Source organism: Pieris rapae, chromosome 16 (genome assembly GCF_905147795.1).
Source record: "Pieris rapae chromosome 16, ilPieRapa1.1, whole genome shotgun sequence".
Taxonomy (NCBI): Eukaryota; Metazoa; Arthropoda; class Insecta; order Lepidoptera; family Pieridae; genus Pieris; species Pieris rapae.
Genome location: NC_059524.1, coordinates 7,956,417 through 7,970,915, shown reverse-complemented (window position 1 = coordinate 7,970,915; position 14,499 = coordinate 7,956,417). Strand labels below are relative to the sequence as shown.

The following is a 14,499-nucleotide window of genomic DNA, read 5'->3' as shown; positions in this document are numbered from 1 at the left end:
ATTATTTTGCCTATTCTAATTAAATGGTCACCCCAATTTTCTGTTTTGTGGGAACCTGCGCTGCACCACGCTCCGTGATTTCGTTTATTTGTGTTACATTACTGCAATCCATTGTTTATTTTGTGGCAGACGTAGAATAATAAACGTTCCATATTGTTGTCTGAAATTGAAAGTGTTCTGTTTTCAAAACTTATTCGATTTTTAATAATATACCGGATATAACACTTGCTTCTCGAACATAGACAAACAAAGAATCAGAACACATTTAAATTAAGAACGCACACGCATCTCTTATTTAATATTTGTTTTTATATACATAACTAGACAGATGTTTGGCTACAATCCCAAAGCAAAGGAGTTCTACTCCTATGCTGTTTTTATAAAGAAGACGAACCAAATCGAGCGGCAACTGTCGAAATAATGTAATATCCAAATAGTCAAGGAATCAAAGAGAATTAAGACAGTGAAATGTGCATTAAATAGTTGCATGAAAATCGTTATCAGCAGCCTTGGAAATCACGGCCCGTAAACATTATAGTTACTGATTTAAATAAAAACCTTTTGGGCCTCATACAGCACATACATTACATAATATATTTCATCATCAAGAAACGTAATTGGATAGAATTCATATAAACTTTAATACTACTTAAATTACGAAACGTATTTCGTTAATGTTATTTACCATAGACAATTTCGACTCTGGAAAATCATACCTCTTGGGAATACGTTTCCGCCATCCACCGTGTATGTGAACAGGGGTGTCTATCAAACTATCTATTATAAGGATTATTATATTGTATAAAATGAACTAAAAACAGATTATCGATTGAAAACGTTTTTTTAGTAATTATAAATTGCAACGGTTTTTAATTATACAGTTAGTAGAGCGTGAACTCAAAATTCGTTACTTCAAATGCAAATCTTAATAATTACAGCAGTAATCCTGTCGTTCGTAACACTGAGGAATCAGAGCGTAAATATCCTTTTCTTCCCATTATAATTATGCACATAATTGTAACTTATTGTAATCTTTGTAATAAGATTGTCGCGTATTTTGATTGTTACAAGTTAATAAAACAATTGCACTGTGGGAAATGTCACTCTTTGTTTTTATAGCAATACTAAAAACCCATAATTGAAGGACATTTGAATAACAATTTCGAAATCGCTATTACACCGTTCGTTTTGATTGTATGCTGCCAGTAAAGAAATCCATAGGTATGTTTATTTATCAGCTGCCAGTAACAACATCTTAGGTTAATTTTTTTTCGACTGCCAGTAACAAAAGTCCTAGGTTATTTTTTTTCGACTGCCAGTAACAAATTCATAGGTTAATTTTATTTTTCAGCTGCCAGTATGTACGTCGTAAAAGTCTGTATTAGAATTCGATAGATCCAGTTTGATAAGGGGAGGTCTGGGATAAATTGGTACATTTGCATTTTCGCTTGCGAAACAGGTCAGTTCGGTGCGCCCTCCCATTTCTTCCCACGGATCACGCAGAATTTCATTAACTACGATAACATCTGAAATGATTAGTTCACCCTATTCTATAAAGGGTAGAAATATACCAAATTTTTTGATTAATACTCGAAAAAAACTTTGTAAATAATAATTAAAATATAAGTACACTTCTTTTATAGAAAATAACAATGATTTACCAAAAATAATGTTACCTTACCTATTATCTTTCCTTATTAAAATTGTCATATCTGTCTAAAAACATTCAATTATGACCTACATATATACTCCCTCTTGATTAGTTCTAGCAGAAAATAGAGCGGCGGAACCCAAATTATTAACCACAAAATCTCACACTCAAATACAGTTTAACCAAGCATAAAAAGGCGTAAATTACTTCAAATCATAAGTGCGTCGAAAATATTCAAATTAAAAGTCCTCAACTACATTAACACGGTTGAGTGGATGATTGACAACCACTCAACACAAACTTATCAATGCGTTTTGAAATCGATTTCTCAAGACGTTATTTTTGTTATCCTTATAATAATTGCATCGCACTCTTCAAACCAATAATACTTTTATATTATGTTCTATTTTTTTTATTTCTGCAGTCGAGGTCAATTTCTAATGTATTCTAAATTTAAATATGTATATATATTCATTTATTAACTCGCGAAACCCATAGACAATACTGGAATATAGTTTGAATATAGAACAATAAATAATAAATCTTTTTAAAGTCGAATTTCTGTGCATATATATTATCTATTCTAAATTTGAATCTATTCGCCTATAAGTGTTTGACTGCCGTTAATCTTAGAAGATATTGAAATTAAATATGGAACATTAAAAAATGAATCTTTATGGTCGTGAAGTGTCAAATTTGTGTTCATATGTTTACTGTATACTATCTATGGTTACCATCGACGCCCTCGGGCCGACCCGTTATTTGATTACTCTTCGACACACGTGCATGCTACGTGACCAGTACATACATAGTAAATAGTAAAAGGTCGATGCCTACTCGACTGCAGTTATACGGACATCTTATCGGATAGGATATAATAATGTAAGTCAGTGCATCTTTCGAATGAGGAATCAATTCAATTATTCATGAGTTCATTATGGTTATATTGTTTATTATTATTGATTTTATAGTCTATTCTAGTTTCACATAGGAACTAAATAGTAATGTTCTAAACAACGACCAATATACCAGCCAACGACTAGACCTTGACTTCTTTAAGCCTATCGCAGAATATGATGCGCTAAACCTGCTAAAACCCGCTAAACCTCACGAGCACAGCATACCAATAAACACTTTTTCACCTACCAGTCCTTGAAAAGTCGACAGCACTTTCAGGCTTCGATGTGAGTGGCCATGGGCGGCGGTATCACATAAAAAACAGCCGATTTAAGGGAAGTTTAATATTTTTTAATGATTCCGTGTTAGAACCATTTTGCATACATGTATTCCATCTTTATATATCGTTGTTAGCTGTTTTATTACGTTGCAGTATTGCATTCAAATGCCATTTCCTTTCCCAAGACCGAAGGTGACCCATATTCATAAATTCCATTCTCCGATCCTCCATCAATGCCTGACCAATCATTTTTACGAACCGACCCCGCCGGTCTGACCATTATTGCGAGACAACACGACCCCTTTAATATGACTTTCACACGTTTTAAAAAGTGGAATTTGTCGAAACCGAACGATTTGATCGCCCATAAATGCTTGTTAGTGAGTGCCCTGCATAATAATGTCGTAAAAATTATATTTATTGTTCAGAACGATTGTGATTCCTTTGATGCGTTTTATTGGCGGCTTAAATATATTTATGGACTGAAGTTACGATCACGGGTCTTGCTAGACTTTAGGTAATTGTTGTATAAATTAAATAAAAACTCCGTATAATAATAACTAGGGTTGCCAGATTTTTTTTTAGCCTATACGAGGAAAATGCTTTAATACGCTAAAAATATGGGAAACCGAGGCAATTAAACAAACAAAATGATGAGATTTTTTTTGGAAATATCCTCCGGAAGAATACGCCCGAGGAGCAAACAATTTTTTTGGTTTTATCATATTTATCAGATCAATACAATATTTATAAGAAACGGTTGCTAATCGCTTTTTATTAAGTTATGGGTTATCTTAAATTACAATTTATGATTTTGGTAAAAACTAAAGGACTCATTTGCTTCAAGTGTGCGATGATTGCATACATTTTGTTTACGCTTCTACTTTTACTAAAATATATATACCTAAACTAATCTTAGATAACAAAATATACGCCTGGATTAATTGTTAGTTTTTTTAGTAATCGTGGGTGGTCTGCTACCTATACTGATTGATCCCGAAGGTCGAAGGCACACAGGTTGAAATTTTAATAAAGCAATGCACACTTGGCAGTTTTTTAAGCGTCACGCTAACATTTTAATCAGGAGTTGTATAAAAAAGCTTTTGGGGCACAAAAAGTATCCCATAGAGAGCATTCGGCACATTAAAACACTTATTGGTATATTGCCGTGAGCTTTCGCTTTGCTCACTTAAGATAAGCGTTATCGCACTTTCAAAAGCAATGTCAAGTGCTAACGTTAGACCTTGTAAACCGAGATGCAATTTAATACGCGATAATAAACACCAGATGTGGCGCATATGTCGCACCGGACTTCTAAACCACTACACCGATTATAATGGCCGCAACGCTAGCCAAATGCCGCTCAAAACACTTGGCCGTAACTTAAAAAATATATTTGCTTTTGCCATAAAGTAACATTTTTGTTAGATAAAAAAAACACAAACCTTTTTAGGTATGTGCCTCTGATTTCTGTATCTGTTTAAAAGCTTATATAGATAAAAGCCCATTGGTGTACAGCTGGGGATCGAACCAACGCACTCAATGATAAAAGTCGCACGCTAGAATCAACACGGCAACATTTAATTTAGTACAAGATAAGTAACAAAACCAAGCATAGGAACTTATGAAATCTTTTCTATTGTGCATTGTCTGCAATCTCAAATGACAATTTACAATTCAAAACCCACAAAGAAATTTCATTAATTTACTTAACAATGCCATATAATAGTTAGCAAACGTCCAAATAGACTATTTAAAAACGGGATTACACCGAATCTTAACCCGAATATATGCACGATTAAACATGAAACGCGAATTCGTTATACAAGTAGACTTATCTTGGGAAAGGCCGCATGAACCTGTTATGCGATATTAACATAGCACCGACCATTGTCTATTATTCCACATTCATGAGTAAACATACACCAGTCTTTGTGCCCATTGTCCGTGTAATACTTAGCAGCTTCGCCCCTCTGATCCCATCTTTTCTATGCATTGTCCGTCCACAATGCGAGTCTCATCTAAAATTTGGTCCATAGGTCGCGCTTAGTAACATCAGGTCACATCTCACAATGGCCTACTTCTGTTTTCTGTTTAAAAACCCATGTTTATTGCCTAGCGGTTCGGATGGAGACTCGTTCTCAATTGTTAAGACATTTCTGAACAATGCTTCAACAATAGAGATTATTGCTGCTCAACGTACTTAGCTACCGTTTAAGATCGTTACCTGTCTTTCCCAGTATCGATTATTGTTCCAAATTTATAAAGTTGTTTCGGCTCCCGCTTTCACTGTTTGAATAACAACCATGGGAACATAGGTTGCGTGTTTTATCCCAATCACGACTAGATACAAATTGAGAAGAACGCACATGTCTTGGTTTAGCTAATGATTGTAAAGTTCTTGGTAATCTACTTTAATTGACTACTTAAATGATAGAGACACGAAGAGGAAGGACTTAAGTTTCGATTGATAAATGTTTAATCATTATATTGACGCTGGTTCAGACCTATGCAGCTGAGTTTTATCATCGGACGTCCAACAGATTACGAAATTCCACCTGTATCAAGTCGACGTCCGTTGTTCCACACTGAGCGTTTTTGCTGCGCACCACCACTTTGTGGGATCAGTGAAGTATTTCCGAACCAATTCGACTTAGGGTCCTACAAAGAAAGAGCGTACCAATTATGAAAAGGCCGGCAACGTACTTGCGAGTCCTCTGGCATTGAGTGTCCATGGGCGGCAAAAAAAGACAGTCCGCAATTTAACGCGTGATGCAGTAGCGAATGGGAATACGATTTTTATTTACGGTTGGTTGGCTGCGGTCAACCTGTCCGAATGAATTACCTGCCAGGAACTTTTTGTTTTCTCATTTCTTTGTTTTAATAATACCATTTAAATGCTATAAATTTCAAGTTATCAGGAACTGTGATCATAAATCCTGTTTATTGGTGAAACTATATGCGGGCATAAAAACAAATATGTATAGATGAAAGATATGTTGAATACCGGTAGCGCGGTAGCACTGTCATCGATGATACTTCAAGTAGTTGATAATGGCGGCTCTTTGATCGTCATTGGGTGCGGCACCTTTGATCCCACCGCTGGGTTATCCTTCTCAGAATATAGATTACACTTGTAAATACCTGGTTATATGCTTAATATAAGTAAAACGTAAACCTTGTTTGTTAGTGATGTAGGATCTTGCTGCAGCAATTATTATTACCGCAATTTAATATTTGTGTTTCGCAATCAAGTTTATTATATTATTTATTTTTGTTTAATAATTGTTGTGTCTCTTTACACAAATGCACACGCATGTATTGTGTTTTTGTCTTTGTACGTGTCTACATACTTTTGTTAGTGTCTTTTTAAAACATATGATTAAAGGTTAAGAAACATGTCAACTATTCTCGCGATATTAATGTCGGAATCAATTAAGTAATTAAATTAGCTCAATTAATGGTAATAAGGTTAGCCATTAGTTCTTCGATCGAAAGCATACAATATGTGTGTATAAAAATTTTATAACATTGCTACAAGCAAAGATTTTTAATTGGATAAACTCGGTCGTCACATGGCGGAGATAAATGACACCTGCTTCTAGTCCTAGCTTGTAGTTCGTTGAACTTGGTAACACTAGATATAGACTAGAAAAAGACGCGAAGAATTATTGAAAGCTTTAAAGGCAAAAAATAAGACTTCCTTATCAAACGATTAAATTTTAAAGCATTTTATTGTTTCAAGCATTGAAAAGTTTCATTTCACACGCTCTTACTGTAAGTATAGATTTTATTGCAATAAAAGGTATTTCTTTTCATCGTGACGCTTGGCAGCCTTTTCACGCACTTGCGTTTACTAAGCCATAAATTAAACTGTAATAAAACAGATTAGATATTCACTACACAAGATGGTCATAACTTCCTTGGTACATGGCAAAATATTCAATGTTTTAATTGAGACATTTTGTGTCTATTATTTTTTTTATTAATTATTATATAATTATTAATTAGTCTGTCAATTGTTATTATAGACTTTTACGTCGAACTTTTACTTGCGCAAATGTGACAAAGAAACCGTTTCGCTACAATGCATCTGTTACTTTCACACGGCCGCCACGCAACCAAGATATTTCTGCAATTCTAGTGAATTTTCTATATACATATGTATATTATTAAAAAAATCACAGGTGCTACAACCTTTTTGTGACGGTGCCTCAGGTTTCTGTGTCCGTTTCATGATCATTTGTCAATATGTATATAGTCTGTGTTTGACACAAGTCGACTTTTTGGGTCTAAGACAAGCCGGTTTCCTCACGATGTTTCCTTCACCATTCAAGCTAATGTTAAATATGCATATAGAAAGTCCATTACACATCCAGGATAGAACCTACGACCTCAGGTGTAAGAGTCGCAACACACACTGTACATATATATACATATTATTGTATTTATATTTAGAAAATTTCATATGTAATATCCATTAAGTAACATAACTCATGCAGTTGACATTACTTCATAATATTATGACGTTGTCAGCAATCATTTATCGGTCGAGTTTGCAATTGCAATAGCTGATTTCAGTAGCAGGGTTACAGTTGTTTGATCTACTTACAACTACCCGTGAGAATCAGAACCAGATACTAACGAAACAGCAAACATAGTAACTTCACACCTACGTTTTCAATCAAACTATACATCAGATGTTAACGAAACTTCCTGTTTTAATCTTAAATAGAACCAAATAAGAAAACACAAGCCAAATCGCCAAAGCCTTTCACGCCCGTTATGGTACATTACCATTTTACAGAGAAAGTAGCAAGTGGAAAATGAGAGTACAAAGATGTTTATACAACAGTGTCATGGGTAATGGGATCATAAATCAAATGGTCTTAACTGAATATATAATGTTCTATACGTTTCAAACGCTTTTAACATTCAATACAATAATGAGCAAGCGTATATTTTTTTATTTATTTAAATATTTTTACAGCTAATCACTAAACAATATCCAAACAATTACATTACACACTAAATTCAAAACGGAATACACATAACAGAAACATAAAGCACAGTTTAACAAAGCACAGTTGTAAGATTGACTGATTGGTAGATTAAAATATATATTTAATATGAAGGAACAAACAAAGCCATTATTAGTAAAATATACCAGATTTAAATATTGTTTTTAAGAATATATAATAATAAGGAACTTATTAAATCTCAAAGGATGATACAATATTAGGACAGGTGTCTTTCCAGTTATATACGACAAAATTCACGTCAATCAAATCATAAACTACGAACTCAGGTTGACCACATTTTAAATATATCAGATAATATGAACAAACGTTAAATCGGAATACAATGCACTCTACCTGCCTGTCACGTATTTGTTTAGGCTTGTCTTAAAACCAGTAGCACGATACCCAAACAACTATAATATACAAGCAAGATTGGTTTTTGTTACACTTTTTATCGTGTATCGATAGAACGATGTGCTTCAGGGTTGAGTAACTTCTAATCCTTTGCTTTGCTTTGCGATTTGCATTTGCTGATTTTTATTAACAGACGAATATTTCATAGCGAGTGCACGAAACTAACTATGTGTTATGTATCTATTGCATCTTATGCCCTTGCCCATACAGCCATAGCCAGTTTGTAACGCTGTATCTGTGATGTTGACACGCCTTTCACTTGACCTAGATATTTGGGAACTGGTTCGTAATCTCAATACTTGCATTCCATATCTAGTAAATGCAATTCCGTTTCCTGTCATGGTGATTAAACGAGATACAAAATAGCCTGTTAGTGGCAAATGTAGTAGCCCTATAATCATGATAGGGCATGAGGCAACCTGTTTGATTGCAGTCACCGCCTACGCCTGACAAATCCGCGCTCGTTTCTTTTCAATCCCCCTTACCCCCCACACGTGTGCTTCCAAGAACATTACGTGTAGCGGGTGTGCGAGCACGGGACGCGGGCAAGTTTAGACTTGTTTCTTTACGTCATCGAACCAGTTTTCCGTCGGTGATTGTGTTAGATATATTCGTAAAATTGTCCGCGTTTATAAAGCGATAATATAAACACGGCAGCGCGTGAGCAATGTCTGTCGTTGTTGAATTACTGTGGTCTTAAAATCCGCAACCACTCACGCGATTCCATACTTTTGGTAATTCGCCGCAATATCCTGCTTTTGTATACATACGCGATTCAGAGAACGGCATTTGTTGGGCGGTTGTCTTTCTGCACCTTTTGTTCGCTATGAACAAAGCTTCAGATAATTGAAGTGCATCGCAAAGAAATGAATTTTCGATGGCATTAACGTGCCTGAGACATGTACGCATATTACCTATTCATGCTACGCTGTATCCTGCGGCAATTACAAAGGACGAAACAAAACGACAAACATAACACTTGGACATCATCGACTCTCGAAGGAAGCGTGACGTTAGAAAAAGTTAATTTGACGCACATCAGGATGAATCCTTCACGTTCCTAGACGATTTATCCTATCCTTTCATATTTTTTATCCCAAAGCCATCAGTGATTCCACTCGGGTCGACGGATGCGTGTTCATCAGACGCGGTCATTTATGCGCGTGCGCTGCATTCGGTTCATTTCTCAATCTCGCTTGCCAACTTGTTACGAACAATGGCAGTCGTGTCAAAGCAATTATAGCTCATTTAGCTTATAGGTAACAGCCATAATGTCAAAGTTTACCCTTTATAATAACAGTTGTAAAACCTCTTGGACGAGTCACAAACGCGATGCGTCCGCGCAGATATTTAGGTCGACGAAAATAACCACGTCGGCAATCGGATAAATTCGGGCAGCCGGTCGTTTAATGAACTCTGAGGAAAATAAATCAAATATCAAGTTATAAAAAAAATTACCTTTCACTGCTCATAAGAAAACTTTTACTCAACCTAATTACCATTCCAATAATTATCGTAAGTAATGAGTGAAGACCCAGTTGTAGCTATCAATATGCTTCAGACGGAAGAAAGACGCTTAGTTTTGAATATTATTAAATATCATATTTGTGTGAATTGATAGTGGCTTGTGTGCGCACTCAAGGCCATTACATTTTTTTTTTTTTTTTTTTTTTGAATGGAATCTCGCTGTTGGCCTTAAGGGCCTTTACAGCTCAGCACGGGCTGTTTGGCGAGCTTAGCTCAGCCGGAAAGGGGGGGTTTCCCGCGACTCGCGCAAGGGCGTCTCCTGTGAGACTCGAACCTCGGCTTGGGCCGTCACGGGGGGGTCAATCGCCTGAAGGGCAGGACGGAAGCTCACTGGAGTGAGCGAAGTGCGAAGTAAAGGTCCTCGCCTTCCCCGGTGAAGGCGGTTTTTTACCCTAATCTGTCTATTGCTACTGCTATTATTATTGGCCGCGCGGGCGGCTTTTAATTTATCGTTAGCTACTGTGATTGGATCATCCGGATCCGTTAGTACGTGTCGGGGCCTCCTACGAGCCTTTTTAGTCGGGAAGGGGTAGTAATTGATGCTTTTACGCACCAGTGGGTTGGGATGGTGTTTAGCCTTGTCGAAGTGGCGTTTGGACGCCAACTTCATCCATTGGGCTATGTCAAGGCCATTACAGTTTACGCGAGCCAAATATAAGCTATAAACCGGCCAACTACGAAAGACTTCCGCAATACGTATACTCTACAATTCTTAGGCACTTCTTAAATCAACCGTATAATAGGTCCAGCGAAAATGCCGCGAAACGCTCCATTGAACGTTTGGCGGGAAATTGTTATGTAACGTTGTGAAAATGTTTTCTTCTCGTTTGTTTAAGATTTATGAGTTTCCTACATTGTTGTTTTAGTGAATAACTCTAGCGCTATATAATTTTGAGGTTAGTTCATGTGCTATTGTAATATTCCACACACGTGACAAATTTGGCGGGAATAGTCCGCGTGGTCAACTTGTCGGCCTTGGATTGCGTCACTGACATAGTTTCTGACGAATCTCTTTGAATTTTATACGATAATAGCTAACCGTCAATACTTCTAATTCCTTATCTTTCAAGGTCACAATCGTGAAATTCACGTGTAATATACTTGCGGCTTAACTTGTGAATATTTACTAAATCAATATCCAATTATAACACAAATTTACAACATTAAAACCTTTTTTCTTGAATATTAATCACAGATTCTCTCATATTATTAAATTTGGAGTTTGGGAAATTTTAATCTTGTCTTCTCTTCAAAATCGTGAAAATATTTATCAACAGTTCTTCAAGGCAGGCGTCTACAGACAAAATCGAGATTGTGACAGTTTTTCATGTTTATTTTACACTTTTTATATAATATTAGCATGAGCTCTTCTATCATATTAAAGTGCCTTTTACTGTATACCATATTCCTTATTATGTTAATGGTTAAAATACTTCTATCAAATCAAGTCATGGCCTTGTGCGAGGTGGGTGCCTGCTCTCTTGCGCATCGCATGTTGCTAAGCACTTTTTATGAGCTGCGATTATTACAAGATCCGATTTTGAAACCGGCTCCTTCATTTGTTTTTATAACATATAAACATAGCATTTTATTGCATCAGTAGTACCAATGTTTTTGGTCCCAATTTTTACTACATCTGAATTAGGTTAATTTTAACTTCTATATATTAGTATGACAATAGCTAATTTATTAAACGTAAAACGGCAGTAAAACTTTAATAGCCTCAAAGGTTTTCTTTAAATTAGGAACGACTTGAAGGGTGTTGCCGAGATTTTAAAATTCCAGTATAACTTTTTATAGTTCTATACGAGTAGTCGTAAATGTCAACTGCAAGGGTCCCAATGCTCAAAGAAACGAAAGTCGTAAAATTTTACACCAAAAAATGGGTACTGCTTCTGATTTTACGACCTTTCGTTACATAATTTCGTTTGTGTGGAATTAGAATAATTATAAATATCTTTTTATAATAATTAATATTTATAGATGTATATGCAACACAGTTGCTTAAAATATTAGTTATCATGGAAGCTCAATGTATGGGAATCTGGCAAAATGCCAAAGAAATGTTACAGCGAAACCAAGCATTGTGTATAAACTGAATTATTTCGAAAATTCTCTGGTAGATATTTTATTTCAATATGCTAACTAAATATGTTTTAATCTTAGATTCGGCTATTAAATTGTCTATATTGTTCTACGATTCCAGTCACCATTTTCATACTTTAATATTGTGTCCCTCTTTCCAGATTTCTTGAGAGTTCACAAGCGGCCATCCAGCAACGGTGCGAAATCACCGGCGCACAAACACAAGCAAGAGTTGCGCGGCGTTCACATCCGCCCGCCCAAAGTGGCACGGCTCGTGCAGACGCACTTCAAACGCAGTTAGGGCCTACGCCCTCCCCGCTCCCCTCCCCGCTACACAAGGTGTGACAATTCACTTGTAATACCTAGGTCCAAATAGAATTTAATAGTGCAGTGCCGAGAGCGAACTTCCGAGCGGCTGACACTTTATTCGATCGTGTACTGGTTCAATTGGAACGCGGGCGTTTAATTGTGCAAATTATATTTCTTAATTTATTTTCGATTTAGACAGTGTTAAACAATTATTAATGTTAAGTAATTGTAAGATTTCAGACTAATATATACATCACAGTCGGAAGGCTCGATTGGTTAGCGTGGACCATAGAGCATTATTTATAATTTGACAATTAATTTTAAGTTTGATATGATCTCTTGACACGTAGGTTTAGTTACATAAGTATATCATGTTAAGTTAATCCGCCTTGGTGTTATTGCTGCGCACGAGTGGAAATTAAATTTTAACTCCCGCGCGGCAGTTTTACTAATGTTTTATTTTTTTATTTTCTTCGGCAACACGAGGAAACTGAGAAAATATCGATTATAAGCAATAGAACGTTTAGTGTAAGAGAAATACAAATACTCAATAGACTTTGTTATTCTTTATAACAAATGTTGCCAATTTAATTTTTAATATAGTTTGTAATAGATTGAGTATTTGTGTTTAATTGTTTTGTTGTTATATTAATAATGGTTTATATTTTTTAATATTGTCTAAAGTGATGTGAACAAAATTAAAAATTGTTTCGGTAGACGCCCTGCCCTGGGTAAAGTACAAATTTCTTCATTGTTACTTTAGGTAAAGGGCGGGGCGCGGAATGCTTTAAAAGACATTTGCTTTTCTTCATGTATTTGTGGCATCGTGGTTTATTTACTGGTGGGGAGGCAATCGGTCATAAACCAACTGAATTTTACAGTTTTTATTAATGTTGCCATTTTCATCAGTAACAATGTTGCTAATTCTGATGTACACAGGAGGAATTAATATTTAACAAAAGATTAAGTATTAATATAAATTAAATCAGTAAATTAAGTTCATGCAATGTTTTATTTTTTCGATTTCTGATTTTTACTTTAAATCTTGGTCAATTTTGTTTTAATATGTCAAAGTTAGTTTCCAACGTACACTTGGGCATAGACAAATGATAGACGTAACCCGTGAACGACGGTATGAAGTTGGTCACGTGACACTGTGACTGAGAAATCAGAGTTCGTCTGATAAATAGGTTTTATGAGCCTCTAGGAAAAATGCATTTGAAAGATTAAACGATTTATTTGTGTAGATTTGAGCAAATATATCACGCTTAATTTATAAAAATGCATTTTATTAAATTATGTATCATCATATGATTTTGGGGCCATCTCATATTTCCCAGATCTGTAAAATAAGGTGTACATCAGAGCTAGCATAAGTATCAGCCAAAGTGTGGTATGCAGTTGACAAATGGGATAAAAATTAATTTGTTTGACTATTCACAATATAAAATTGTTAAACCTTATAATTTTATGGTGTTTAATTTGACGTAATTGAAATTTATGAATTATGTTACAGTCTGAACTTATCGCCTCCAATTTGAGGCGTCAGACTAAATTTTTTTCTTTAGCCATAAAACAGTATGGCTTGTGTACTGCTAAATTTAATACATTATATAAAATATGATCTCACAATTTGTACTGCGTGCAAATTTCATATGTTAAGTCCTTTGCCTTGTGAAACATTTAATACGTTTAAATGTTAGCTGAACATCGCCGTACTGGTACAATTGTATATAGTTTTAATTACCATGAGTGCTCACTCAAATTACTGTCAGTACACATTAAATTTGATTTCGCTCATGGTATACGCATAGGCTTTGGTTTACACATACCCCTAGACAAAGATACATTGCGACACGCGTGACCCGCTTTCACCGCTGTATGATGTGATCACGTGATCAATGTTAATGTGACTCCCATACAGTTTTATTTGTCTAGGTCTACATTTCGCAATGTAGGTCTTAGAAAAAGTCTAAATTCAATAGATTTCTTATATTTCTATAGTAGGGTATCAACTATTACGTATCGTAAGTTGTTACAATTTTTGACATATTTTGTAGCATGACTACAGTAGCTGTCTTATCAAAAAAGCTCTGTGAACTCTAAAGCCTATGCCAGACACTAAATTCACTGTAAATTTTTGCACATTGTGTATTTATTATCCAGTCGGCGACTACATAATAGCCCCAGAGGCATTGCCGAGTAAATAATAGTAATTGCAATACATGTATTCGGCAAATATACGAGAAGTTTATTTATCTTAAGTGTAATGTATAAAACCTAAAATTAGTTTTAAAAAAAGCTTACGTACGGTA

General features: G+C 35.4%; 1 protein-coding gene across 2 annotated transcripts in view; it reads left to right on the top strand.

Annotated features, from left to right (window-relative positions):
• The window catches only part of LOC110994043 (cyclin-dependent kinase inhibitor 1), a 34,080-nt gene extending 19,581 nt beyond the window's left edge, over positions 1–14,499 (top strand). For both annotated transcript variants that reach the window (XM_022260525.2, XM_045631658.1), the window contains one exon: positions 12,037–14,499. In XM_022260525.2, coding sequence (XP_022116217.1) covers positions 12,037–12,176 — 140 coding nt within the window. In that variant the 3' untranslated portion in view covers positions 12,177–14,499. The remainder of the gene's footprint in view (positions 1–12,036) is intronic.